Here is a 27,094-nt window from a genome sequence, read left to right on the forward strand (position 1 = left end):
AGAACTTCATGGGGGAGGTTCTCATCTTCCTAGCAGTTGGGTTAAGCAGGAAAGGTGAGTTTAAGAAAGGAGTCAGGTTAGCAGTAGCACTGACCAAAATTTGCTCAGAATCAACACTGCCAGAACACAAGCTTCAGGTCTCACATATTAATTGATTTTTTAAAAATCTGTAATCCTTCTTAAACAGATAGTTTTCTAGTCTCTCAAAGTAGAGCTGCACATTTAACTCAATTCTAAATTAAAACAACTGGAGAGATTCTATTCCCATATAGGTCATTACAAAGTATTGAGTAGAGTTTCTGGTGCTATACAGTAGGTTCTTATTAGTTATCTATTTTATAGTAGTGTGTATATGTCAATCCCAATCTCCTAATTTATCCTTCACCCTCCCATATACCTCATTTGTTTTCTACATCTGTGACTCTATTTGTAAGTCAACTATACTCCAGTAAAAATTAATTTTAAAAAACTGGGGAGTATAAATAAATTTAAATATTCAGTTCCTTAAGATCCTTATTTGTTTGAATTCTATGTTTTAAAAAACATACTCACCACATGCAATTGACAGGTAAACTTGAGAATCTGGTGTCTGATGTAGGATGCGAAATGGAGCTACTTTTGCAGTAGAGTCTAAGACTGAATCAAGAGTCCCAACCAAAAGTCCTGTTGTAATAAAGAGACTGTTGAAACAAGGATCTTACAAGAGATAAAATCAATATCGCTTCACATGAGTAACAACCAATGGATTTTTTTAAAATTTCTAACTCAAAGCTTCTTTACAGAGATTTTTCTTAAAGAAAAAAGTACAATCGGGATGAAGAGATTACAGTGTTCCAGTGTCAGGAGTGCTTTAAAAATTATCTTTCAATAAAATAATATGTCAGATTCATTTGTCTAAACCTCATGATATATTTGTAGCACTTATTTACCTCCTTTACAAGGTTATGTATAAAGCAGATAAGAATGTAGATTCTAGTACCAGAAATTTCCTAGGTTTGAATCCTAGTACTAACTTGTGTCAACTTGACCCAGTTGTACTTACCTTTTCTTCATTCTCATTTGTAAAATAAGGGGGTAAAACTGGAGCCTACCACAAAAGGTTGTTGGAAAGATAAAATGAGTTATTATTACACATAAAACACTTAGCACAATGTTAGCACATAGTAAAAGACTCAATGTTAGCTATTGAAGAAAAACAATGGATTTTAACAAGATAAAAATCTTGATTAATTAAAATGCTTAAAGGGGATTTTTTTCTTTTTAACATTTAATTCCTCAATTTCAAATTCAAGGTTTTGATTATTTAGCTTCAATTTAATTATTTGATATTTCCTACTCCTCCTAGAATAAGTTTCCTGTTTTCCTAATTTCTCCCTTAAAGTCTTTGCATAGCAAGTCTGGGGTTCCCTGGTGGCTCAGTAGTAAAAAATCCACCGGCCAATGCAGGAGACCTCAGTTTTATCCCTGGTCCCGGAAGAGTCCACATGCTATGGAGCATCTAAGCTTGTGAGACAACAATTAAGCCAGTGCTCTAGAGCCAGAGAGCCACAACTAATGAGCCCATGTGCCCTAGAGTCCATGCTCCGCAACAAAATAAGCCTGGGCACTGCAACTAGAAAGTAGCCTGGGCTCTCTGCAACTAGAGAAAAGGCCCATGCAAAGCAACAAAGATCCAATACAGCCAAACATAAATAAATAAATAAAAACTTAAAAAGTCTCTGCTAAGCAAGTCTCTTTTTTACCTAGAAATGTAAATGGAAGTCTTATAGCCCAGTGTGGCTAATCCAAATTCTATGTTTTCTTCAAGACCCAATTCCCCTGTGAAATCTTCATTGGCAACCCCAAGCAATTATGCCTTCCCTTGTCTCTGATTATACACAACACTTAAAAGTCTGTATGATACAACCCAGCATTCTGATTATTAGGTTAGTTATTACAACTACTTTCTAAGTACTTCATGTATATTAATTTTGCCTCCTTACCTAGATTATTAGTTCTCTGAGGACAATAACCATGTCTTCTACCTCTAGGTTTCTATCCCTAACTTTCAGGAGCAAAATTTGTTAACTTATCAGTGAGATGGCTGAGAAACATAAATCAATCTTTCTTTTCTGGAAGCTTTGACTGGTTGAGTGTTGGTTTTACTTTATGAGGCATTCCTCTTTGATTTAGCATACAGACTTAAGAAAAAAATAACTCAACTATAAAACAGGCCTTTGGCTATTTTCCTATCTTTACCCACTTAAAAGGAGTTAAGATTTCAAGCAAGATTTGAATGAGAATATAGGTACATTGGCAGATGTGAGGTAGGGAGTTATTATAAGCATAGAGGGAAGTAAATTAGAAGAGTAGAAGATAAAACAAAGAAATAAAGAGAAACTTGGCTCAGGTGAAAGGAAAGGGTGGGAGAGAGATGTAGGAATTGGTAAAAACAGGGGTCACAAATGCAGCATATCAATTAGCAGTCTTAAAAGGCAGTCTTAGAAGCAAGATTTTGGCAATCACAACATGTGCAGATTATAGAAAAAAGCAATTATCTGATATGAAAAAGTTATAATATGAATTGAAGACTAAGAAAAAGAAATATGAACACCCAGACAAATATTATGAAAGAGATGGTACAGGGGAAGAGAGAATTGGAATGAAGACCTGAGATACAGGAAGTGATTCTATGTCAACTAATGAGGGAATTACTGAAGGGTTGGAGATAAAAGGAAAAAAAAGTCTATCACTCTCAGTATGAAAAAGTGACTGTGAGAAATTGGAGATCTGGCTAAGAGATTAGGATAAAGTAAGAAAAGTGGGAGCTGGTGAAAAAGAAAAGTGGGAGTTAAACATATGCAGATAGCCTCTTCAGAGCAACTTAACTGAAATTATTCAGGAAATAGAAAAAAAAGGAGGATGTTTTCATTTTGAAGATGGGAAAGTGAAAATACTAAAAAGAGGCAGTGAAAGAAAACCAAAAGAAGGAACTATCTTCAGACTGAAAAAATGGAATCATGTATATGAATGCCTGTTTATATAAATAAACATGCGATGACTTAACAAAATTGTCAAAATAAGGAGTTCAAATAAAAGCATTCATTAAAGACAGCACTATTAAGCTGCTGGATTTGGCTCCCATGAATTTAAGTTCTAAAAAAGCTTTCAAAAAAGTTTTTGCAAATTTGCAAGGAAAATTATTTACTGCACATTTTGCCACAATCCAAAGAAAAGGAGCTCAAAGTCTATTTCCTTCTTCATATACACTAGAAAAAGCAGTATTAGAAGAATGGGAAAAAGAACAAAGAGGTAAAGAAAAGTTTGGCTCAGCTGAAAGTTAACATGGAGTGTGGATGTGTGAGGAGGCAGAAAGGAAAGGAGAGACTACAGATCATTATTTCTGAGTAACATAAGAAAAATTAGTTCTTCGATAAAAAGTTTGAGACTGGGAACAAAGTAGTGAAAATCACTGGCATGAAAGGTCACTGTTTTTGCAACAGAATTGTTTGCAAGATTATAAGTGCTTTACACTATGCAGAAAGGAAACTGGTCAGTTTTGGTAAGTGCTTTAAATCTGGGAGCTAGTGCAAAACCATGCAAAAAATAATTTGGAAGCTAGTGCAATACATTTCAAGTTACTTGGGGAAGTCTTGAAGCTTATTAAGCTATAATCATCATCAAGTCCTTGCAAGTCATTCAGGAATTAATATGTACCAATGTCTGGGTTCTAGAAGTGCAAGAAAATAAGCAGAGAACTTTGGGTTGCTTTTCCATATAAACAGAGGTTTATCATCTGATAGCCTGAACATCCAAGGTCATGAATCAGCCTACATATAGGAAGATCTATAGCAATAGAAACGGGCTTCCTTGATGGCTCAGAGATAAAGAATCTACCTGCAATGCAGGAGCCTCAGGAGACATAGGTTCAATTCCTGGGTGGGAAGATCCCCTGGAGGAGGGCAATGGCAACCTACTCCAGTCTTCTTGCCTGGAGAATCCCATGGACAGAGGAGCCCAGAGAGCTACAGTCCATAGGGTCACAGACAGCTGGACATGACTGAAGTGACTTAGCACGCATGCATAGCAATAGCAAATTGGGAAAAGAATACTGTCTGTCAGCTGCAGGACAGAACAAGAGAGTTAAAAATATCAAGAAACTCAAAAATCATTTTTTGAATGTCTATAGCTGAGTAAGGTAATGTTCTACACCCTGTTAAAGGAAACCATCGCCATAGTTGATATGAAATATTTTTTATTAAATGATACAGCAAGATAACAAAAAGCAAGGTTTTATGATTTCAAAAAACAGACAACTTGCAGGTAATGAACTGTTCATGAACCAATTTTTGAATGGATAGAGATAGAGCATCATTGATGTCAGAGATGAAAAAATATCCTAGCATGTCATATGGTCCAACCACCAACACATTCATCTATTCTACAGTATCCCTGATTGGAAGCCTAGCTTTTCCCTTTTTAACTCCAGAGTTATCCCAAGGGAGCCTATTGCATTGGTGGGAATGTCTACTAATTAGAAACTTATTTCTAAAATATTTTTACAATTGACCCGTGAACAACGCAAGGGGTTAGAGGTACTGACCCCCACGCAAGTCAAAACTGCATATAACTTCATAGTCAGCCCTCCATGTCTGCAGCTCCACATCCACAGATTCAACAGACTGAAGACTGTATAATACTGTTGTATTCACTGGGGAAAAAAGTCATATAAAGTGGACCCATTCAGTTCAAACTCCATGTTGTCGAAGGGTGAACTGTAAATTTCTAGATGTTATATAATTAAAGCTAGCTTCATGAGCTTATGACCTGTCCATAGGGCCTCATGCCAGAAGGGCCCCATGCTTGCTTTAATACTCTGCTGTTACATCTTTAAATTCTTAATTTTTTAACATAGAGCCCTGCACATTTTCTTTCTTCTTCCCCCTGCATTTTCATTTTGCACTGAGCCACATACATTAGGTAGCCAATCTGGGTTACAGTGGTTATCTCTGGGCAGCAGGATGATGCGTGGTCATTATTTTCTTTTTCACACCTATACATATTTTCTGAAATGAACATTTTTTTAACCTTTACGATAGAAAAATGAAAGTATTTCTTACACACTTTTAAAAAATAGAAAATGATGGTCTTCCTTAGGGTAAATACTACTTTTGCAACTTTGGGGCCATACAAAATATATGCTCTATTCAATATGGTAGGACTTTAAATGTTATTAATACGATTATAGTTTTCTTGTCTCCCTGTGCTTATTCTTCTCATCTACTGGCTTAAAATATACCTAGTTCTTTCATCTGTTTGTTGTAAGAGATTGAGTCTCTTATTATTTCTCTTAACATACATATTTGTCAAAGTCTCATAAAATGTGTCTTTCAAACCTGAATATGAGATAAGATCTGAACAAATGTAGGGTTTTTATACTGTAGGCTACATGGTTCTATTAATGCTGTCAAAGATCATACTAGGTTTCTAGTCATGATGTCATATTATCATCATACTAACCTTGTGATAAATTAACCTACTTTGACCTTTTTCACAAACACAAGCACCAACCTAGGTATTCTCTGTCCTGTACAGTTGATTAAAAAAAAACATAAATACAGTTTACATTTACCTATGCTAAATTTTATCTCATTGATTTCAACTGAGCTTTTAACTTGTCCAGATCTATCTGAATCTTGACTTTATTTTCCATGATAGTGATTCTCAACTGTAACTGCAAGTTTGAATTATTTGGGGGAGGGATTTTTTAAAGATTTATTTATTTTAATTTACTTTATTTTTGGCTGTGCTGGGTCTTCGTCACTGCACAGGCTTTTCTCTAGTGGCAGCAAGTGGGGGCTACGCTCTAGTTGTGGTTTGAGGGCTTCTCACTGTGGTGGCTTCTCCTGTTGCGGAGCATGAGCTCTAGCGGGTGTGGGCTCAGTAGTTGTAGCTCCCTAGCTCTAGAGCACAGGCTTAATAGTTGTGGCACAAGGGCTTAGTTGCTCTGGGGCACGTGAGATCTTCCCCGATCAGGGATTGAACCCATGTCTCCTGCATTCGCAGGCAGATTCCTTACCACTGAGGCACCAGGTAAGCCCTGGAGGAGTTTTACAAACTACTCAAGCTCAACTTTTAAAACCACTAAAGCCTGCTACTACTACTACTACTAAGTCGCCTCAGTCATGTTCGACTCTGTGCGACCCCATAGACGGCAGGCCACAAGGCTCCCCCGTCCCTGGGATTCTCCAGGCAAGAACACTGGAGTGGGTTGCCATTTCCTTCTCCAATGCATGAAAGTGAAAAGTGAAAGGGAAGTCGCTCAGTCGTGTCTGACCCTCAGCGACCCCATGGACTGCAGCCCACCAGGCTCCTCCATCCATGGGATTTTCCAGGCAAGAGTACTGGAGTGGGGTGCCACTGCCTTCTCCGACTGAAGATTCTAATTTAATTCAGCTGGGATAGGGCCCAGGTATTCTATTTTTCCTTAACTGTGTTTTATAAAAACTTTCAAAAAGAGAAGAATAAACTAAAACTTCTATCTGCCCATGACATAACTTCAATAATTACCAACAGTTTGCCAATCTTCTATCGTTATTCCCTCCTAGAGTACTTTAAAGTAAATCCCAAATATCATATCATTTTACCCATAAATACTCCAGTGTCATTTAGTTTGTTTAAAAAGGTTCTCAGTTGAATCTAACATGCAGTCAGTATTGAGAAAACTGATCTATGGTATTAACTGTCACTTTCAATTTTCAGACACCTGCAAATCTGATAAACATTTTCTTCTTATATTAGGTTAATAATAATATGAACAACTAGGCTAAGTGTTGGAGGAAGGGACACTATAAAATAGCCAAAGCTTGGTACTCATTATCATGTGCTAGTTTAGTACACTTTCATTTGACAAGTGGCTTTTTCTGCCTGTACACTAGATTGAGGACATTGTGTAAGGCAACACTGCTCCAGCTGCAGAAGTTATTAAAATGCACTTCCTAATACAAAGAACATTTAATTTCCATTCTAAGTAAAACACTCAATTATAAACTTTGACAATAGAAATGACTGTTGAAACTTTATAATGGATTCTGTATCTTGTCTTCAGTTGCCAGGTTTACCAAGTCAAACAAGTACACCTTTACTGAATTTTTTATAATCTCAGGTTCATTAAATGTTGATGAACAAACTAATTGGTAAACTTAGTAGGAAATACATTCAAATAGGAGAAAGTAATGTTCTCAGTAAAGGCCGTAGGTCTTCCTCTTTCTACTGCTTTTGCTGCCAGTTCTAAGTCCTTAAAACAAGATTGTGAACTCTTCTTTTACAATAATCCAACAGACATAGTTGACATTTTGAAAGCACTAAAAGCTTTTAGAAAACAGTTAATAAAAATAATTCTCTTGCCTTATTTTCCCTCTCCTTGCATTTTTTACAGACATTTACTTGAAAACTAGATATACATAAGCACTCATTTCCTTCTCTAACTGAAAATAAAGCTTTGTTTCATTAAAGGATTTAGAATTTTGTAAAGGTAAGTAATTGAGCATAAATGGTAGATTACCATGTCATGGGGAAAAAAAGAATATAAGAATTATCCATCAAATACATCTATACTTCTAAAGATTAAAACAGAGAAATATGAAAACTGTTATCATCTTTATTTACAGCATCTTAATACACTTCAAGACTTATGCATCAAGGCGCAAAAAGACTGGCCCTCAGAAAATTAAAGAAAATAACAACATCTGAATTCCTAGGGGCAAAGCAAAAAGCAAGTGTGGCAGCAAATGGAAACTCATATATAGTACAGTATTTTAAAAACATTGTTTAGAAGAACTAAAGCTGGCTACTGGTTGGGGCATAGACTTGGATTACTGTGATATCACAATGGTATGATCACTGACCTAGATAGAGCCAGACATCCTGGAATGTGAAGTCAAGTGGGACTTAGAAAGCATCACTACAAACAAAGATAGTGGAGGTGATGGAATTCCAGTGGAGCTATTTCAATTCCTGAAAGATGATGCTGTGAAAGTGCTGCATTCAATATGCCAACAAATTTGGAAAACTCAGCAGTGGCCACAGGACTGGAAAAGGTCAGTTTTCATTCCAATCCCAAAGAAAGGCAATGCCAAAGAATGCTCAAACTACCGCACAATTGCACTTATCTCACATGCTAGTAAAGTAATGCTCAAAATTCTCCAAGCCAGGCTTCAACAATACGTGAACCATGAACTTCCTGATGTTCAAGCTGGTTTTAGAAAAGGCAGAGGAACCAAAGATCAAATTGCCAACATCCGCTGGATCATGGAAAAAGCAAGAGAGTTCCAGAAAAGCATCTATTTCTGCTTTATTGACTATGCCAAAGCCTTTGACTGTGTGGATCACAAGAAACTGGACAATTCTGAAAGAGATGGGAATACCAGACCACCTGACCTCCCTCTTGAGAAATCTGTATGCAGGTCAGGAAGCAACAGTTAGAACTGGACATGGAACAACAGACTGGTTCCAAATAGGAAAAGGAGTACGTCAAGGCTGCATATTGTCACCCTGCTTATTTAACTTATATGCAGAGTACATCATGAGAAACTCTGGGCTGGAAGAAGCACAAGCTGGAATCAAGACTGCCAGGAGAAATATCAATAACCTCAGATATGCAGATGACACCACCCTTATGGCAGAAAGTGAAGAGGAACTAAAAAGCCTCTTGGTGAAAGTGGAGACTGAAAAAGTTGGCTTAAAGCTCAACATTCAGAAAACGAAGATCATGGTATCCGGTCCCATCACTTCATGGGAAATAGATGGGGAAACAGTGGAAACAGTGTCAGACTTTATTTTTGGGGGCTCCAAAATGACTGCAGATGGTGACTGCAGCCATGAAATTAAAAGACGCTTACTCCTTGGAAGGAAAGTTATGACCAACCTAGATCAGATCAGTCACGCAGTCGTGTCCGACTCTTTGCGAACCCATGAATCACAGCACGCCAGGCCTCCCTTTCCATCACCAACTCCCGGAGTTCACCCAGACTCACATCCATCGAGTCAGTGATGTCATCCAGCCATCTCATCCTCTGTCATCCCCTTCTCCTCTTGCCCCCAATCCCTCCCAGCATCAGAGTCTTTTCCAATGAGTCAACTCTTGGCATGAGGTGGCCAAAGTACTGGAGTTTCAGCTTTAGCGTCATTCCTTCCAAAGAAATCCCAGGGCTGATCTCCTTCAGAATGGACTGGTTGGATCTCCTTGCAGTCCAAGGGACTCTCAAGAGTCTTCTGCAACACCACAGTTCAAAAGCATCAGTTCTTTGGTGCTCAGCCTTCTTCACAGTCCAACTCTCACATTCATACGTGACCACAGGAAAAACCATAGCCTTGACTAGACGAACCTTTGTTGGGAAAGTAATGTCTCTGCTTTTGAATATGCTATCTAGGTTGGTCATAACTTTCCTTCCAAGGAGTAAGCATCTTTTAATTTCATGGCTGCAGTCACCATCTGTAGTGATTTTGGAGCCCAGAAAAATAAAGTCTGACGCTGTTTCCATGGTTTCCCCATCTATTTCCCATGAAGTGATGGGACCGGATGCCATGATCTTCGTTTTCTGAATGTTGAGCTTTAAGCTAACTTTTTCACTCTCCACTTTCACTTTCATCAAGAGACCAACCTAGATAGCATATTCAAAAGCAGAGACATCACTTTGACAACAAAGGCCCATCTAGTCAAGGCTATGGTTTTTCCTGTGGTCATGTATGGATGTGAGAGTTGGACTGTGAAGAAGGCTATGTGCCGAAGAATTGATGCTTTTGAACTGTGGTGTTGGAGAAGACTCTTGAGAGTCCCTTGGACTGCAAGGAGATCCAACCAGTCCATTCTGAAGGAGATCAGCCCTGGGATTTCTTTGGAAGGAATGATGCTAAAGCTGAAACTCCAGTACTTTGGCCACCTCATTCGAAGAGTTGACTCATTGGAAAAGACTCTGATGCTGGGAGGGATTGGGGGCAGGAGGAGAAGGGGACGACAGAGGATGAGATGGCTGGATGGCATCACCGACTTGATGGACATGAGTCTCAGTGAACTCTGGGAGTTGGTGATGGACAGGGAGGCCTGGCGTGCTGCGATTTATGGGGTCGCAAAGAGTCGGACACGACTGAGCAACTGAACTGAATTGAACTGAAAGCTGGCTATGATTTTGGTTAGTTTAAAACAAAAGGGCAACTAATTTAAGGATAAAAATCAACAAATGTGATTACCTCCTGTTTTAAAACTTCACTTTTTTATACTGGAGTGAAAGAGAAAAAAACAAAACCATCTAGACTGAATTCAATGGGCAGTGGAGACAAAAAACAACAAAGGTTTCATTCTCAAGTCCTTTTGAATTTCTATCTCCAGTTTTCCAGGTTTTCCTCTTCTATAGATGAGGGCGTTGCTCTTCAACAGAACTTTCTGGTTGCTAAGGGCAATATATCTTGAGTTTCCTATTTTCAGCCACAAATAAGTAAATCTGGAGTACTTACTGTATCCCCCACAACTGCCATCTTTTGCTTCTGCACTAGCATATTATTCCTCTCTACCAAGCCACATCCCAGATCTTGTTAGTGCTGAGAGATGGCTAATTTAAAAAAACAATCCAAACTGGCTTTTGACAAGTTGCTCCACAGATGTCACACTTGAATTCTGCCACCAGAATACCACCTATTGTTATTAATCACTGCTTTTAGGAAATCTTTGTATCATTTAACAGGAAATTAGATAAAGCATACTTTACACCAGATCTGGCCCTGGAAAATTGCTTTGGGAGTTTCAAATACTCCTCATGCATGACTATTTATAAGCCACTCACACCAGGCAGATATTATTACTGACTACCCCAATAATTATATATTTGCTTGCTTACTTATTATTTGTCTGTCCTACCAGATTATAAAGTCTATGGGGGTATAAGTTATTTTTGTTTTATTCACCACTGTATACCCAACACCCAAACCAGTAGCCGGCTACCACCCATTTGTCTGCTTCTTTTCACAGTGAAATTCCTAGACAGAATTATGTATATTCAGTCTGTTTCAAATTATCTGCTTGGCTCATGTACTCTAGTCCCTCTGGTCTCTACTCATAGGTCACCTTAAGGAAGCATTCCTAAACCACACTTATCTAAACTACCAATCCCCTCCCCTCTCTATTACTATACCTTACTTTATTTTTCTTTATAGCATTTACTGCTACCAGCCATATATTAATTTGCCTCCCTCAACTAAAATGTTAGCCCCATGAGAACGGGGATTTTGTTTTGCTCACTGCTGTTATCTGTAGCACCTAAAACAGTGCTTGATTTTTAGAAGTCACTTGGTAATTATCTGTTGAGTATTCACATTTATTGTCACCCTGTTTATTTAACTTATATGCAGAGTACATCATGAGAAACGCTGGACTGGAAGAAACACAAGCTGGAATCAAGATTGCTGGGAGAAATATCAATAACCTCAGATATGCAGATGACACCACCCTTATGGCAGAAAGTGAAGAGGAACTAAAGAGCCTCTTGATGAAAGTGAAAGTGGAGAGTGAAAAAGTTGGCTTAAAGCTCAACATTCAGAAAATGAAGATCATGGCATCCGGTCCCATCACTTCATGGGAAATAGATGGGGAAACCATGGAAACAGCGTCAGACTTTATTTTTCTGGGCTCCAAAATCACTACAGATGGTGACCGCAGCCATGAAATTAAAAGACGCTTACTCCTTGGAAGGAAAGTTATGACCAACCTAGATAGCATATTCAAAAGCAGAGACATTACTTTGCCAACAAAGGTCCGTCTAGTCAAGGCTATGGTTTTTCCTGTGGTCATGTATGGATGTGAGAGTTGGACTGTGAAGAAGGCTGAGCACCAAAGAATTGATGCTTTTGAACTGTGGTGTTGGAGAAGACTCTTGAGAGTCTCTTGGACTGCAAGGAGATCCAACCAGTCCATTCTGAAGGAGATCAGCCCTGGGATTTCTTTGGAAGGAATGATGCTAAAGCTGAAACTTTGGCCACTTCATGCGAAGAGTTGACTCATTGGAAAAGACTCTGATGCTGGGAGGGATTGGGGGCAAAGAGGAGAAGGGGATGACAGAGGATGAGATGGCTGGATGGCATCACTGACTCAATGAACGTGAGTCTGGGTGAACTCCGGGAGTTGGTGATGGAAAGGGAGGCCTGGCGTGCTGTGATTCATGGGGTCGCAAAGAGTCGGACACGACTGAGCAACTGATCTGATCTGATCTGATCTGATTCACATTTAGGATTTACTCTTACCTGAGGTGCTCATATAGCAGCAGCAAAAGGAGGTAAACTGGGCAGATTTTCTAACATAAAAGTAATATAAAATCCATGGCATAGCTGTATAGCAACATGGGAAACAGTATAGTCCTATTTATTTTATTAATTTTTAGCTTATTTTACATCCATATTCCTTCCACAGCTGTCCACCAGAAGCATGGGCTTTCACCAGCTGAATGGTTATTTCTTCTTCAAGTATTATGTTTTGAAAAATATAACATAGACAACTAGAGTTGCACACACTCTTAGACACCACTCAGAAAGACAAGTGATGCTTATATCTATAGAAACACTGTTTGAGGACTTCTGGGTTTGGGGTAATAATAGATCAAAAAGAAATGCTGTCCTGCTATTTTAGTCTAAGTCCTCTTAAATATCACTGTTTTGATTTTGCAGTGTTTTGATTTTGCAGTGTTATCGCTGCTTATTGTATAGATCATGGCATCCAGTCGCATCACTTCATGGCAAATAGAGGTGGGGGGAAAAGTGGAAACAGTGGCAGATTTCATTTTCTTGGGCTCGAAAATCACTGCAGACAATGGCTGCCGCCACAAAATTCAAAGATGCTTGCTCCATCGAAGAAAAGCTATGACAAACCTAGACAGCATATTAAAAATCAGAGACGTCACTTTGCCAACAAAGGTCTGTCTACTCAGAGCTATTGCTTATCCAGTAGTCATGTATGGATGTGAGAGTAGGACCATAAAGAAGGCTGAGCACCAAAGGATTGATGCTTTCGAACTGTGATGTTGGAGAAGACTCTTGAGAGTCCCTTGGACAACAAGGAAATCAAACCAGTCAATCCTAAAGGAAATCAGTCACGAATATTCATTGGAATGACTGATGCTGAAGCTCCAATACTCTGGCCACCTGATACGAAAAGCTGACTCACTGGAAAAGACCATGATGTTGAGAAAGACTGAAGGCAGGAGGAGAAGGGAGCAACACGGGGTGAGATGGTTGGATGGCATCATTGGCTCAATGGACCTGAGTTTGAGCAAACTCCGAGAGATGGTGCAGGACAGGAAAGCCCAGCATGCTGCAGTCCATGGGATTGCAAAGAGCAGGATATGACTGAATGACTGAACAAAAACTACTCCAAATCAATTTCTATAAGCTGTTGTTCAGTTATGAAGTCATATCTGATTCTTTGTGACCTCATGGACTATAGCATGCCAGGTTTGCTCAAACTCATGTCCATTGAACCAATGATGCCATCCAACCATCTCATTTTCTGTTGCCCCCTTCTCCTCCTGCACTCAATCTTTCTCAACATCACGGTCTTTTCCAGTGAATCAGCTCTTCGTATCAGGTGGCCAAAGTATTGGAACTTCAGCATCAGTCTTTCCAATGCATATTCAGGGTTGATTTCCTTTAGGATTAACTGGTTTGATCTCCTTGCTCTCCAAGGGACTCCCAAGAGTCTTTTCCAGCACCACAGTTCAAAAGCCATCAATTCTTCAGCACTACGGGCTTCCCTCATAGCTCAGTTGGTAAAGAATCCGCCTGCAATGCAGGAGACCCTAGTTTGATTCCTGGGTCAGGAAGATCCACTGCAGAAGGGATAGGCTACTGACTCCAGTATTCCTGGGCTTCCCTGGTGGCTCAGCTGGTAAAGAATCCACCTGCAATGCAGGAGACCTGGGTTTGATCCCTGGGTTGGGAAGATCCCCTGGAGTAGGGAAAGGCTACCCACTCCAGTATTCTGATCTGGAGAATTCCATGGACTATACAGTCCATGGGGTGGCAAAGAGTCAGATACCACTGAGCGACTTTCACTTTCAAGCCTTCTTTATGGTCCAACTCTCACATCCGTACACGACTACTAAAGAAACCATAGCTTTGACTATACAAACCTTTGTCGGATACAACATGGGAAAAGTAATTACTAGGAAAAAATGGTACAAATATAGATCCTTATTTGCTCTTCAGGTAAAGAAAATGGCACTAACAAAGACAGAAATATAGATCAATGGAACAAAACAGAAAGCTCAGAGATAAATCCATGCACCTATGGACACCTTATCTTTGATAAAGGAGGCAAAAATATACAATGGAGAAAAGACAATCTCTTTAACAAGTGGTGCTGGGAAAACTGGTCAACCACATGTAAAAGAATGAAACTAGAACACTCTAACACCATACACAAAGATAAACTCAAAATGGATTAAAGATCTAAATGTAAGACTAGAAACTATAAAACTCTTAGAGGAAAACACAGGCAGAACACTCTCTGACATAAATCACACCAAGATCCTCTAGGACCCACCTCCCAAAATAATGGAAATAAAAACAAAAATAAACAAATGGGACCTTATTAAACTCAAAAGCTTTTGCACAATGAAGGAAACTATAAGCAAGGTGAAAAGGTAGCCTTCAGAATGGGAGAAAATAATAGCAAACGAAGCAACTGACAAAGAATTAATCTTCAAAATATACAAGCAGCTCATGCAGCTCAATACCAGAAAATCGAAAAACCCAATCAAAAAGTGGGCCAAAGAACTAAACAGATATTTCTCCAAAGACATACAGATGGCTAATAAACACATGAAAAGATGCTCAATATCACTCATTATTAGAGAAATACAAATCAAAAACACAATGAGGTATCATCACATGCTGGTCAGAATGGCTGCCATCAAAATGTCTACAAACAGTAAATGCTGGAGAGGGTGTGGAGAAAAGGGAACCCTCTTACACTGCTGGTGGGAATGCAAACTAGTACAGCCACTATGGAGAACAGCGTGGAGATTCCTTAAAAAACTGGAAATAGAACTGCCATATGACCCAGCAATCCCACTGCTGGGCATACACACCAAGGAAACCAGAACTGAAAGAGACACGTGTACCCCAATGTTCACTGCAGCACTGTTTACAATAGCTAGGACATGGGTGCAACCTAGATGTCCATCGGCAGCTGAATGGATAAGGAAGTTGTGGTACATATACACAATGGAGTATTACTCAGCTATAAAAAGCAATGCTTTTGAGTCAGTTCTAATGAGGTGGATGAAACTGGAGCCTATTATACAGAGTGAAGTAAGTCAGAAAGAGAAACACCAAAACAGTATATTAACACATATATGTGGAATTTAGAAAGATGGTAACAACGATCCTATATGCAAGGCAGCAAAAGAGACACAGATGTAAAAACAGGTTTTTGGACTATGCGGAAGAAGGGGAGTGTGGGATGATTTGAGAGAATAGCACTGAAACATGTACATTACCATATGTGAAATAGATGGAGAGTGTAAGTTTGATGCATGAATCAGGGCACTTGAAGCCAGTGCTCTGGACAGCCTAGAGGGATGGAGTGGAGAGGAAGGAGGGAGGGGGGTTCAGGATCAGGGGGCACATGTGCACCCGTGGGTGATTCATGTTGAAGTAAGGCAAGAAACACCACAATACTGTAAATAAATTATCCTCCAATTTAAATTAATTAATTTAAAAAATGGCACTAAACAAATCATTCCTTTATCAACAGATAAATGAGTGTCAAATGTTTAATCAGTTGCTCACAAGTTTCAAAACTCATTTGATTCACGTAACATTGCCCCGAGATACTGAAGATAAGTTCTGTTCCCATTTTACACATGACAAAGCTTTTATAAAACAATCACAACTAAACAGACACATAAAAATATTAAAGAATCAGGGAAGATAAAGGAAATAGGGTTAATGGGGTACATGGATTCACTGGACTAGGTGGTGCATTCATGCATTTGTGGATTTTGGCTTGTAGTTGACTTACTAAAAAGAAAATCTCATTAGGGTAACCCCTGGGGAGAGCAAATCACACAGTGCTCACTTCCCTTTCTGGAAGTTCTCAAGTTTTCCTTAGCAAAATATTCCTGCATTCCATACTCACAAAGGATACAGGTGAAATTAAGTAAAAATTACCTTCAAAGATCTCTTTGAATGATATGACAAGAACAAACAGGTCTGTAGGTTTTGAAAAATGAAGGTTGGTCAGTGTCATCACTTCTTAGTATTCTTTTTTCATTAGAACAAAATCTACTTGACAGCAAATATTAATTTCCCACTTACATTATAAACCTCCAATATCTTAATCAAAAAAAGAAAAGAAATCAACCTCTTTGCACACAATCCACATCATTATCACTTTAACTCTTGAGGATTGAGGATTCATGGCCCTAAGGTGAACTGGAGTGGTGGTTCCCAGGCTATGCTTAAGGGAGGAGAGACCCTAGCAGCAAGCAGAGGAGGGAAAAGGGCAAGAGAGCAGTGTATTAACAGGTATGTGAAGAAAGGCCTGAAGCTCACAGGTATGCACTCAATAATCCTTCCATTACTACCTAGAAAAAGTGGTGACACTGACCATCCTTTATGTCTCAAAACCTCCTGCAAAGCTGTCCTTCATCATTCTAAGAGATCTTTAAAGACAACTGTTTACTGGATTTCACATGGATACACGTTCCAGGAAGGGAAGACGAGAGGGGAACATACAGTGTGATTTGCCTCCCTAGGGGTTGCCCCATGGGATTTTTCTCTTTAATAAGCCAAAATGATATTTATTAATTTACACTGTGGTGGGGTGGGGGCGGTAGACTGGGTGGGAGGGTTGATCTTTCCTTATGTAAAATGAAATGTCAAGGCCACTATTTAGCACCCAGGTCCCAGTAATGAGATATCTGGGAGGCCAAAATTTTATCAGCTGCTTCCTTTGTAAGTATGGAATGCAGGAATATTTTGCTAAGGAAAACTTGAGAACATTTTCAGAGTTGGGTCCTTGAGTTGGGAGTAGGGAAAAGGGAGAGAAAAACTTTGTATTTTTGAGGGATGGTCATGAAGAACTTTTTTAAAGGTTACCTAATTGATTTTTATGTGTGTGTTTATTTATAACTCACATAGTGATTTATTAAGTTTATATAAATATCATAAAATGGGAAGCTCATTTCAAATGTTATCATGTTCTAGTGTTTACAGATGGTTTAATTTCAAAGTAGCAGTGCCAAGATGCAAGAAGGGATAAGGAAACATCTTCCATTTTCATGTTTCATTTCTTAGTCTAGTTCTACATCACAAAAAAGTAAGGTCTACTGAAGGAGACTGTCAGTCTAACACACAAGAACCTGCTCACACTATTCAGATATGGAAAATTCAAGAGTCAAATACTGGGACTTCCCTTGTGGTCCAGTTACTGATACTCTGAGCTCCCAGTGCAGAGAGCCAGGGTTTGAACCCTGGTCAGGGAACTAGATCCCACATGCTGCGACTAAGACCCAGTGCAGCCAAATAAATAAATTTTTTTAAAAAAGAGTAAAATACTCTCAACAAACTATCTAAATTAAAGCTTCCTAATTGGCAGACCTTCCTAGGTCCCATACTAGAGTATTTAATAGAATGTAGCCCCATAATTTCACTCATGTAGTAGCTCCCATCTGACAAGCAAGTTGTTGATTTGTGCTTAATAAGCCAAATATGCATAAATTATTTTTAATTACATAAAGCCAAGTGGTAAGTGCCAGAGAAAAGTCATTACCCTTATCATCCAGGAGGAACAAGGAATACTGCAAGGTAACTACAAAAATCTAGAAGGGTTTATTACTTCTCTAAATGAAAATCACTTTATCTGAAAAATAATCTTATGTATAAAAAATTTTTCACAAGATATTCCACCCTGCTGGGAACTAGGACAATTAAGTAAGATACAGTTAGGCAAATGCTAAGTAATCTTACCAAATGCTAAGATATCCACTAGAAGTGTTGCAGAAAATTTAGAAAAGGACTTCAGAATTCTAACTTCCAAGTTAGTCACCTGCTAAAACCATCCTAGGGTTCTCTGTTGCTCCAATTCCATTACTAGAATTTTTAAAAAAAGAGCCAACTAACTTCTCCAAGTCCACAGCTAAATTCTTACATTGGTGGTGCTTATTGCCAATTATCACATGGCCAAGAAATGAAATCTTAAAAAAAAGTACAATATTAGAATCTCTAGGTGTTCATTTTCTTCATTAAAATAAAATGTATAAATGAAATTCTTAAAGGGGGAGCATGTAGCATTGGATTTTAGCAAACAAAATGGACAAAGGCAAGCTTATACTAGCACAGAATCAATCTCCTATGAGAGCGAATCCAAATGTGTATTTGTGGTAAAGCACAGCAAAGCTGTTGGGTTCACAATTTTAAGAATACACTAATTGAGCAGCCATGAAAATCAGCACACACTTTTGCTCTGGACCAAAAAGAACCAAATAAACCTTAAAAACACCTCCTTGCTCCATTCTGAGCCATCTTAATTTACACGAAATATAATAGTGGTAACTCTCATGTGGTAATTTCAAGCATTCTACCACACCACAGATAAAGACAAATATGCTGAGATACGAACTGACCACAAAAATGGGGCTATACCTGTTCTCATCATACAGGTGTGGCAGAAATCTTGGTTTATTTCTTCAGACAAACCCTCTCTTCTTTTACAGAGATGGGGCTAGAGTAAATGCAAATGGGTGGGAAACAGGTAAGAAACTGGTGCAACTGATGCATGCTTTAAGAAAAAGCACCTCAAAGGAATTCCCTGGCGGTCCAGTGGTTGGGACTCCCGGGCTCTTGATGCCAAGAGGCCTGGGTTCAATCCCTGGTCAAGAAACTAAAATCCCACAAGTCACGCAGCAACAAACAAACAAAAAAGACAGCGTCAAATGAATACCCAAATAAAGAAAACAAGGAGTGATTATATAAAGAAAATTTGCAACAAGTAAAAACATATTTACTACTACATAATAGTGATTTGCGGAGAAGGCAATGGCACCCCACTCCAGTACTCTTGCCTGGAAAATCCATGGACGGAGGAGCCTGGGAGGCTGCAGTCCATGGGGTCGCTAAGAGTCAGACATGACTGAGTGACTTCCCTTTCACTTTTTACTTTCATACATTGGAGAAGGAAACGGCAACCCACTCCAGCGTTCTTGCCTGGAGAATCCCAGGGACGGAGGAGCCTGATGGGCTGCCGTCTATGGGGTGTCACAGAGTCGGACACGACTGAAGCGACTTAGCAGCAGCAGCAGCAATAGTGATTTGATTCTCAAAAATCTGATTTACCTATTACTTTTCAGGAACACAGTAGTTGTAACAAAGTGACATAAACTTTGGTAAATGTGGACAGGAGCACCAGAAAAATTCTGGTCAAATAAAATTATGGGGAACCAAAATTTTATGCTGTAACACTGGGCTGGAAAATATATTTTAAATATATTCTGATCTGTTTTCAATGGACTCAAATGGGCAAATTACATCACTGGGTAATTATGAACATTGATTCTCAAATTTTAATCTGGAAAATATATACATCTACTAAATGGAAAGACTCCTCTGCAAAATAACACTTCTAATTTTGAAAATTATAAAGTGGCAAAACATGAAGTTTAATCAGGCAATTTTTGTGGCGGTATTTTCAAGAGGGCTCTTTTGGAAGCTGAATAGGATGAATAGCTCATGCAAGATATTTTTTTAAATGTCCCATAGGACCTCAGAATTCTCACCACACTACCTGGATCTTGAAAAAAAAATAAATAATAGCACATGTTCATCACCATCTCAACAATACACATTGATTTGGCACCTATTTATTTCATCCTCTCAACTCTGAGGTAGACACCATTTAACAGAAGAGAAAAAGCAATGCCTTCAGTTATTTGGTTCTAATTACAATTTGCCTGGTTTAGCAGTTACAGGTCATAATTATAATTTGCCTGGTTTGCTGATTATTTCCCTCAAACCCGACCCTCTGCCACTTATCTCGATTATGAACACTTCACAGACAGGGAACTGAATATTAATTATCTTTGTATACTAGCATTCCATATGGCACACAGTAGGCTCTTAAGGTTGAATGAATGAAAGAATTTGTCGAACATCCTTCAACAGGAGATTATGATGGGACTAACAAGCAGGTTTTGAGACACTTCCTTTTCATTCCATCTCGCTGCTGAATTAATCCTGGACCATCACTTCAAGGCCACAATATCGAACTATAAGTTGTCACGAAAATGAGCTCTGGTCTCTCCAGTGACCAAAAGTTTGCACCAAAAGTTTGCACCTGCCCAAGAAGGCTGGTCTCAAAACAAAGTTCCCAGACTAGACACAAATAGAGTTCTTGATTTGTAAATCAAAGAAGTGAAGGCAGGATGGATTAGGCGGGAAGAGAAACTTCCGTTTGTTCAATCGGTTTGCTTTACAACCTTGGCTCTGAAAGAAAGGGTAGTCAGCGCCAAACACTCAAGGAAGAAACGAGTTACAACGGTTACTTTGGGAGGGGATCCCAAGGATCGAAAACTTGGAGACAAAGTGAAAAACGCTAAATGGGGAGGAATTAGCAATTCTGAGACCTACTCCTCACCTTCCCCCCGCACCGCGACTCTCCCCTCCCCCCGCCCAACCCCGACTCCCGAATCTCTCTTTTGACGCCGATCCCCCTAGATGTGATTGGAGTTCCTCCCTTTCTCCTCATCCGTCCTCCCACACAATTACCCCCCACCACCACCCCCAGGGTGGTGGCTAAAGATGGGGGAGGTGGGGAGGTTGTGGAAAAAAGTTAAGTGCACAACTGCGAACTGGCCCTGATCACTAGCCTAAAAGCGATCTGCCCACGTCTAACGCTTGTCACCAGCCCCCTCCCCCATGGGTACTCTGCCTCTGAAAAAGCCCCTCCTTTACCTCAGATTCTTCCTAGGCTTCAGAAAGAACCCCCTCCTCCCTTTCGCCGTCCCATCCAAAGACCGACTGCTGGTCCAGGGAGGCGTTCTTAGGACTCAGTGAGGGCGACGGAAAGGTGGTGGTGGTGGGAGAAGAATCCGAGTCCCACCCACCCCCACCCTCCCCGCCCAGGGTTTAGAATCAGGTGGCGGGCGGCGACGAGTAACTGTCCCTCACCTCCTTTTAAGTACCAGAAAACACGGGGCCCCAGGCAGGGAGGGTGGGGGTAATGGCCACATCTTACCTGTGAGTCCCCCGCCGCCTTCCTCCCCATAGCCCCGACGCCGCTGCAGCACGAAGTAGTCATTGGACCTTTCCATCATCCACAGCTTCAGCGCATTTTTCAAGAGCACTTCCTCGGGCTTCAGCCACATCGCGAGGAACTTTATGCCGCCCTGGAGCAGCCACCTAGATACCCTCCTCACCTCACCCCTCCACTCTTTTCCTCCCCTCTACTTCTCCTCCCACTAAATCTGCCTCAGGCGGCAGCCGCTAGAGTTCTGCTTTTCCACACTTCCCCCAACCCTCCCTTCTCTCCCACGTAGGCAGCGAGATTGCCAATTCCCTCCCACAGCGCTAACGCCCGACTGGGAAATAGTCCTGTTCCTTTCTCTTCTGGGAATTGTAGTTTGCTTCCCGCTTTTCTGTACTCAAGCACTTGGAGCGCGGGACTACACTTCCCACAATCCATTGGGGTGAGAGCTGGGTGCGCGTGCTTTCAAAGCGAGTCCAAGCCACCAGTTCAGTGGATTTTGCCAATCGAAAGTTTAAAGCGGTTTTTGGAGCGAATAAGTGAGGCCCGGGTATAGAGGTGTTGTTTCTTCTCATCCTTTTACAGCTGAGGGTGTTAAACTGTAGTAAATAGTTTCCGGAATTTGGGAGTAACGAACGGCCATTCTGGGAAGGAGCAGTAGCGGTAACTAACGTAGCTCAGTCGTGTCCAGCTCTTTGCGACCCCGTTGACTATAGCCCACCAGGCTCCTCTGTCCATGGAATTCTCCAGGCAGGAATACTGGAGTGGGTTGCCATTTCCTTCTCCAGAACTAACGTTTAATACGCTCTTGCTGCTGCTGCTAAGTCGCTTCAGTCGTGTCCGACTCTGTGCGACCCCATAGACGGAAGCCCACCAGGCTCCCCCGTCGCTGGGATTCCCCAGGCAAGAACACTGGAGTGGGTTGCCATTTCCTGCTCCAATGCATGTAAAGTGAAAAGAGAAAGTGAAGTCGCTCAGTCGTGTCCGACTTCTAGCGACCCCATGGACTGCAGCCTACCAGGCTCCGCCGTCCATGGGATTTTCCAGGCAAGAGTACTGGAGTGGGGTGCCATTGCCTTCTCTTACTATGTACTAAGCGATTTCACTTACAGTGTCTCACATAATCCTTACAGAAGTCTCACAATGTATATCTCATTCCCCACTCTGTACATAAACAAATGGGCAGTCGGGTTCGGTGACTTAGCCAAAGTTACACAGAAAGTGGAGTCTGATACTATTCATTGTCTGATTGAAAAATCTTTCTTGGATTAAGCTCTTTTCTGCCCATACAATAAAAATATAAAATCTCCAGAAACCATATAGTGTTTTTCACGCCGTGTGCTCCTTCCTTCCCAGATTTGTTCTAAATATTGTAATCAGCCACAGAAAATGTCGTCCAACTTTGCTTTACTGGATATAATAATTTATGAGCGATTTTTTTGCTTCAGTTCTTTAAGAATCCCTTTCAGGGCAGCCTGTACCTTGTTAGTGATACGCAGCTGCTTAAACACTTTGAAGTCGGTACTTTGTGAGACATCATTATGAGAAATTATTTGAGGGACATTTTTATTTACTGCTGTCACTAAGCCCACCAGAATTAAAGAGGCTTCTCTGGTGGCTCAGACGGTAAAGAATCTGCCTGCAATGCAGGACACCTGGGTTCAATCCCTGGGTCTGGAAGATCCTCTGGAGAAGAAAATGGCAAACCACTCCAGCATTCTTGCCTGGAGAATTCCATGGACAGAGGCTACAGTCCATGGGGTTGCAAAGAGTCAGATAAGACTGAGCAACTAACACACAACAACTGAAAGTGAAAACGTTTATAGGAAGGAAAGAGTTGAGAGGCAGCGTACAAAAAAAGGTGGGGGGGGGGGCTCTTGGCAAGCTATATTGAGAATGAAGCCTCAAAAATATGACTTAAAAAAAATGGGGTGGGGCACACCCAGATGCCAAGGAGCCATAAAACTCTGCCTCAGAGCAGCGTCTGTGGCTTAACCCTCACAAAATGTGGGCCACCTCAAAGAAAGCAGGTGTGTGCTACAAGCAGGGATTTTTCTTGAAAGTGAAAAAAAGGCCAATTTGGGATTCTTTTTTTCTAAAATGCAGTTATTAGTCCCAATGCAGCTTTTTGGAGGTGGGGGGCGGGGGTAGTCGGGCGTGGGGGGAGTGGTGGCGGTGGACAGCAATCTTCCCAGAGCCCGAACTGCAATGTATCCTTGGGGAAAGCCATCCTAATTTGGATATGTATTAAGGAAGATAATTTCTTAAATCTTCCTGGTGAAAGATCAGTAAATGTGGCAAATAAAAAGAGATGTGAAGTATCCTTTATTTTTTATTTTTCCTTCCCCTTTTTATTTCCTTCCTCATCAAGCCACATTCTTTTCCAATACCCTTAAACTGTAAGAGTTGTGGCAGGGGCTATGCAGAGCTGGATGATTCTTCTGTCCCTTTACTGGGCAATTCTATTCAGATAAACCCACATGCTCCCTGTTACAGAAGTGGACCCACTTTTGGCTCGGAGCAGGGCATTTAGAGAGCTCCTGTTGTAGTAAACATTTTGTTGATTATGTGAATAAAACATGTTTACATTACTCCTGGAATATAACGTTTTGTATTGATCATCTACTGTATTTCAAGCCTTTGCAAATAGAAGTATTTTTCTTAAAACGACTTAAAATGACAGACCATGTCACTATATAGACCATGTCACTATTCAATTGTGTATATTAGTATACATTGTTTTTAGAGAAGAAGGACAAGAATTACAAACTGCCATGGATATCACTGCTGGTGCTGTGCTAGTAATATCTATATCTATCTATGACTGGATGCACAGATTGTCATTTGACCCTCATTAATAAACTTGTACATTTTAACATCCTTAATTTGCAGATGAACAGGAGGCTCAAAGAAATTAACTTGCCTAAAATCAGATAACTAAATAAATGGTGGAGCTAGGGTTTGAACCTGGGTTTGTCTGAGTACAATATGTCTGACAATATGGTTTATAGATACCTCAAAGACAATATGTCCAAAGCATAATTTATTTCTCTAGTATCCTCCCTGCCCAAAGTTGTCTCTTCTACTACATTCTCATAGTTCTGAGCACCACTGTTTACCAAGATGCTCAAGCTAAGAAACTTTGAATAGTCTTCCCTCCCTGCTTTTTTTACATTAAAAAAAAAATGAGGTGTTAGTTTCAGGTGTACAGCAAGGTGATTCAGTTTTTTATAAAACTGAATCACCTTGCTGTACACCTTGCTGTATTATGGAAAATAATATCAGATTATTTTCCATTATAGGTTATTATAAGATATTGAACTTTGTTCCCTGTATTATACAATAAATACTTGTTGCTTGTCTATTTTATATATAATAGTGTGGATCTGTTAGTCCCATACTCCTAATTTATCTATCCCCCTTTCCTTTTGGGGAAGTTTGTTTTCTGTATCTGTGAGTCTATTTGTTTTGTAAATAGATTCATTTTTATTGTTATCATATATTTGTCTTTCTATGTCTGGTTTACGTCACTTAGTATGATATTTTATAGGTCCATCCATGTTACTACAGATGGTATTACTCCATTCCTTTTTTATGACTGAGTAATATTCCATTGCGTGTGTTTATTTATATATATGTATACCACATCTTCTCTATCCATTCATTTGTTGATGGGCACTTAGGTTGTTTCTACATCTTGGCTGTTATGAATAGTGTTGCTATGAACATTGGGGTGCATGTAAGGAACCTGAGAATAGTCTTAAACTTCCTACTTTCACCACCTGCACTGTTACACACACACACCACTCTACTCTTTTTTTTTCCAAAAGTCCATTCCATCCTCCTGTTATCACTTCAGATAAGCCTCACATCACTTTTCTGCTGCACTGTAATAGCCTCCCAACTCATCTGTCTACTACCATGTTCATTTTCTGATTTATCCAAGCCACATATTTATGGACACAATGTTATACTATGCAGGGCTGAATAATACCCCGTTTATCCAAAATTCAGTCTTCCAGCTGACTCAGGCTTCTAAATCATAGTCTCAAACACCTATGTGAAAGGTACTGGGAAACACCAAATAGCAGTTCCAAACCCTGTGCCATGGAAAGGCTTAGGCTATCACTCAAGATTCCACTGGATTCTTATTTGAAGTGAATTTCACAAGCTTAGTTGATATTTTACAGTCTGAAGCAGGTTTAGAAGCAGTAAGATTCAAAACAGGTGGAGCATTGCTAGAGGAGAGCCATCTAAAACTTTAGTACTCAAAATACAGACCCTGGACCACCAAAATCTGCATTACCACGGAGCTTGCTATTAGGTTGGTGCAAAAGTAAAAGAAATTCAGAATCTCAGAACCTATTCCAGGCCTTAGAATGAGAGTGTGCATTTTAACAAGATCCCGGTAGTTTGTAGGAATATTAAAGTTTTAGATTCTCTAACTGAAAGCAAATGAGGTATTTGAAAATCAAATTTTACAACAAATTGGGGGTGATTAATCACATTTCTACTAAGAGCTAATAGGTATCTTTTAAAAATTAAGCTCTATCAATGAAACTTAGATGACTGAATTTTTTTTAAGTTTATATCAGAACATGCAAATTAAAATTTTCTAGGCCTCAGAATTGGGATGTTAGTTGGAGGAGAAATTGACACTAGGTATCCATGGCACCCCACTCCAGTACTTTTGCCTGGAAAATCCCATGGATGGAGGAGCCTGGTAGGCTGCAGTCCATGGGGTCGCACAGAGTCGGACACAACTGAAGTGACTTAGCAGCAGCATCCATGCTAAGTGAAACTGAAGGTCACTCAGTCATGTCCAAGTCTTTGCGACCCCATGGCCTATACAGTTCATGGAATTCTCCAGGCCGGAATACTGGAGTGGGTAGCCTTTCCCTTCTCCAGGGGATCTTCCCAACCCAGGGATAAAACCCAGGTCTCCCGCATTGCAGGTGGATTCTTTACTAGCTGAGCCATCAGGGAAGCCCAGCCATGCTAAACTCTATTTATATATACTACTATTCTCCAACTGGAGCTTCCCTGGTGGGTCACCTGGTAAAGAATCTGCCTGCAATGCAGGAGACCTGGGTTCGATCCCTGGGTCAGGAAGATCCCCTGAATAAGGGAATGGCAACTCACTCCAGTATTCTGGCCTGGAGAAGTCCAAGGACAGGGGAGACTAGTAGGCTACAGTGATGGGGTCACAAGAGTTGAACACGACTGAGTGACTAACACACACACAAACACTCTCTAAAGTGAAGTGAAGTGAATGTCGCTCAGTCGTGTCCAACTCTGAGACCCCATAGACTATACAGTCCATGGAATTCTCAAGGCCAGAATACTGGAGTGGGTAGCCTTTGCCTTCTCCAGGGGATCATCCCAACCCGGGGATTGAACCTAGGTTTCCTGCATTGCAGGCAGATTCTTTACCAGCTGAGCCACCTAACCATCAAAAAAATCTAGGTATGTCCACAAGTGTCTCACATTTATGAGATTGTATGTTTCTGGAAGAAAAAAGGTTAGAACTTGTGAGTAGTAGTTTTCAAACTTTTCCCTGAATTGCCTCTAAGGTAGAAGATAATAAACATTTTGCTCTGGAGGTCAAAGTGCCCACTGTAATAATGCACTTCTTTTAAATCCCATGTAGTATGCAAATCTAAATGTTATATTGTTTAATATGCTTTAAAATATTTTTAACCTACTCTAAATGGAAAATACAATGAGTAAGGCAAATAACTGAAAATTGTTATAACCTAAGGTGATAAAATTGATCCAGGTATTATAGAACATAGCTAGAATATTTAGTAAATGCACCAAAACCAGATG

General features: G+C 40.1%; 1 protein-coding gene across 2 annotated transcripts in view; it reads right to left on the reverse strand.

Moving 5' to 3' along the window:
* The window catches only part of TBC1D8B (TBC1 domain family member 8B), a 77,755-nt gene extending 56,239 nt beyond the window's left edge, over nt 1-21,516 (reverse strand). Inside the window, exons 1-2 of one of the 2 annotated variants that reach the window (XM_027533649.1) lie at nt 21,257-21,516; nt 553-663 (exon numbers count right to left, since the gene is read on the reverse strand). In XM_027533649.1, coding sequence (XP_027389450.1) covers nt 553-663; nt 21,257-21,386 — 241 coding nt within the window. In that variant the 5' untranslated portion in view covers nt 21,387-21,516. The remainder of the gene's footprint in view (nt 1-552; nt 664-21,256) is intronic. The other variant, XM_027533650.1, reaches the window with a different exon arrangement.
* Nucleotides 21,517-27,094: the final 5,578 nt, after the last annotated feature.

This window comes from Bos indicus x Bos taurus, chromosome X (genome assembly GCF_003369695.1).
Source record: "Bos indicus x Bos taurus breed Angus x Brahman F1 hybrid chromosome X, Bos_hybrid_MaternalHap_v2.0, whole genome shotgun sequence".
Lineage (NCBI taxonomy): Eukaryota > Metazoa > Chordata > Mammalia > Artiodactyla > Bovidae > Bos > Bos indicus x Bos taurus.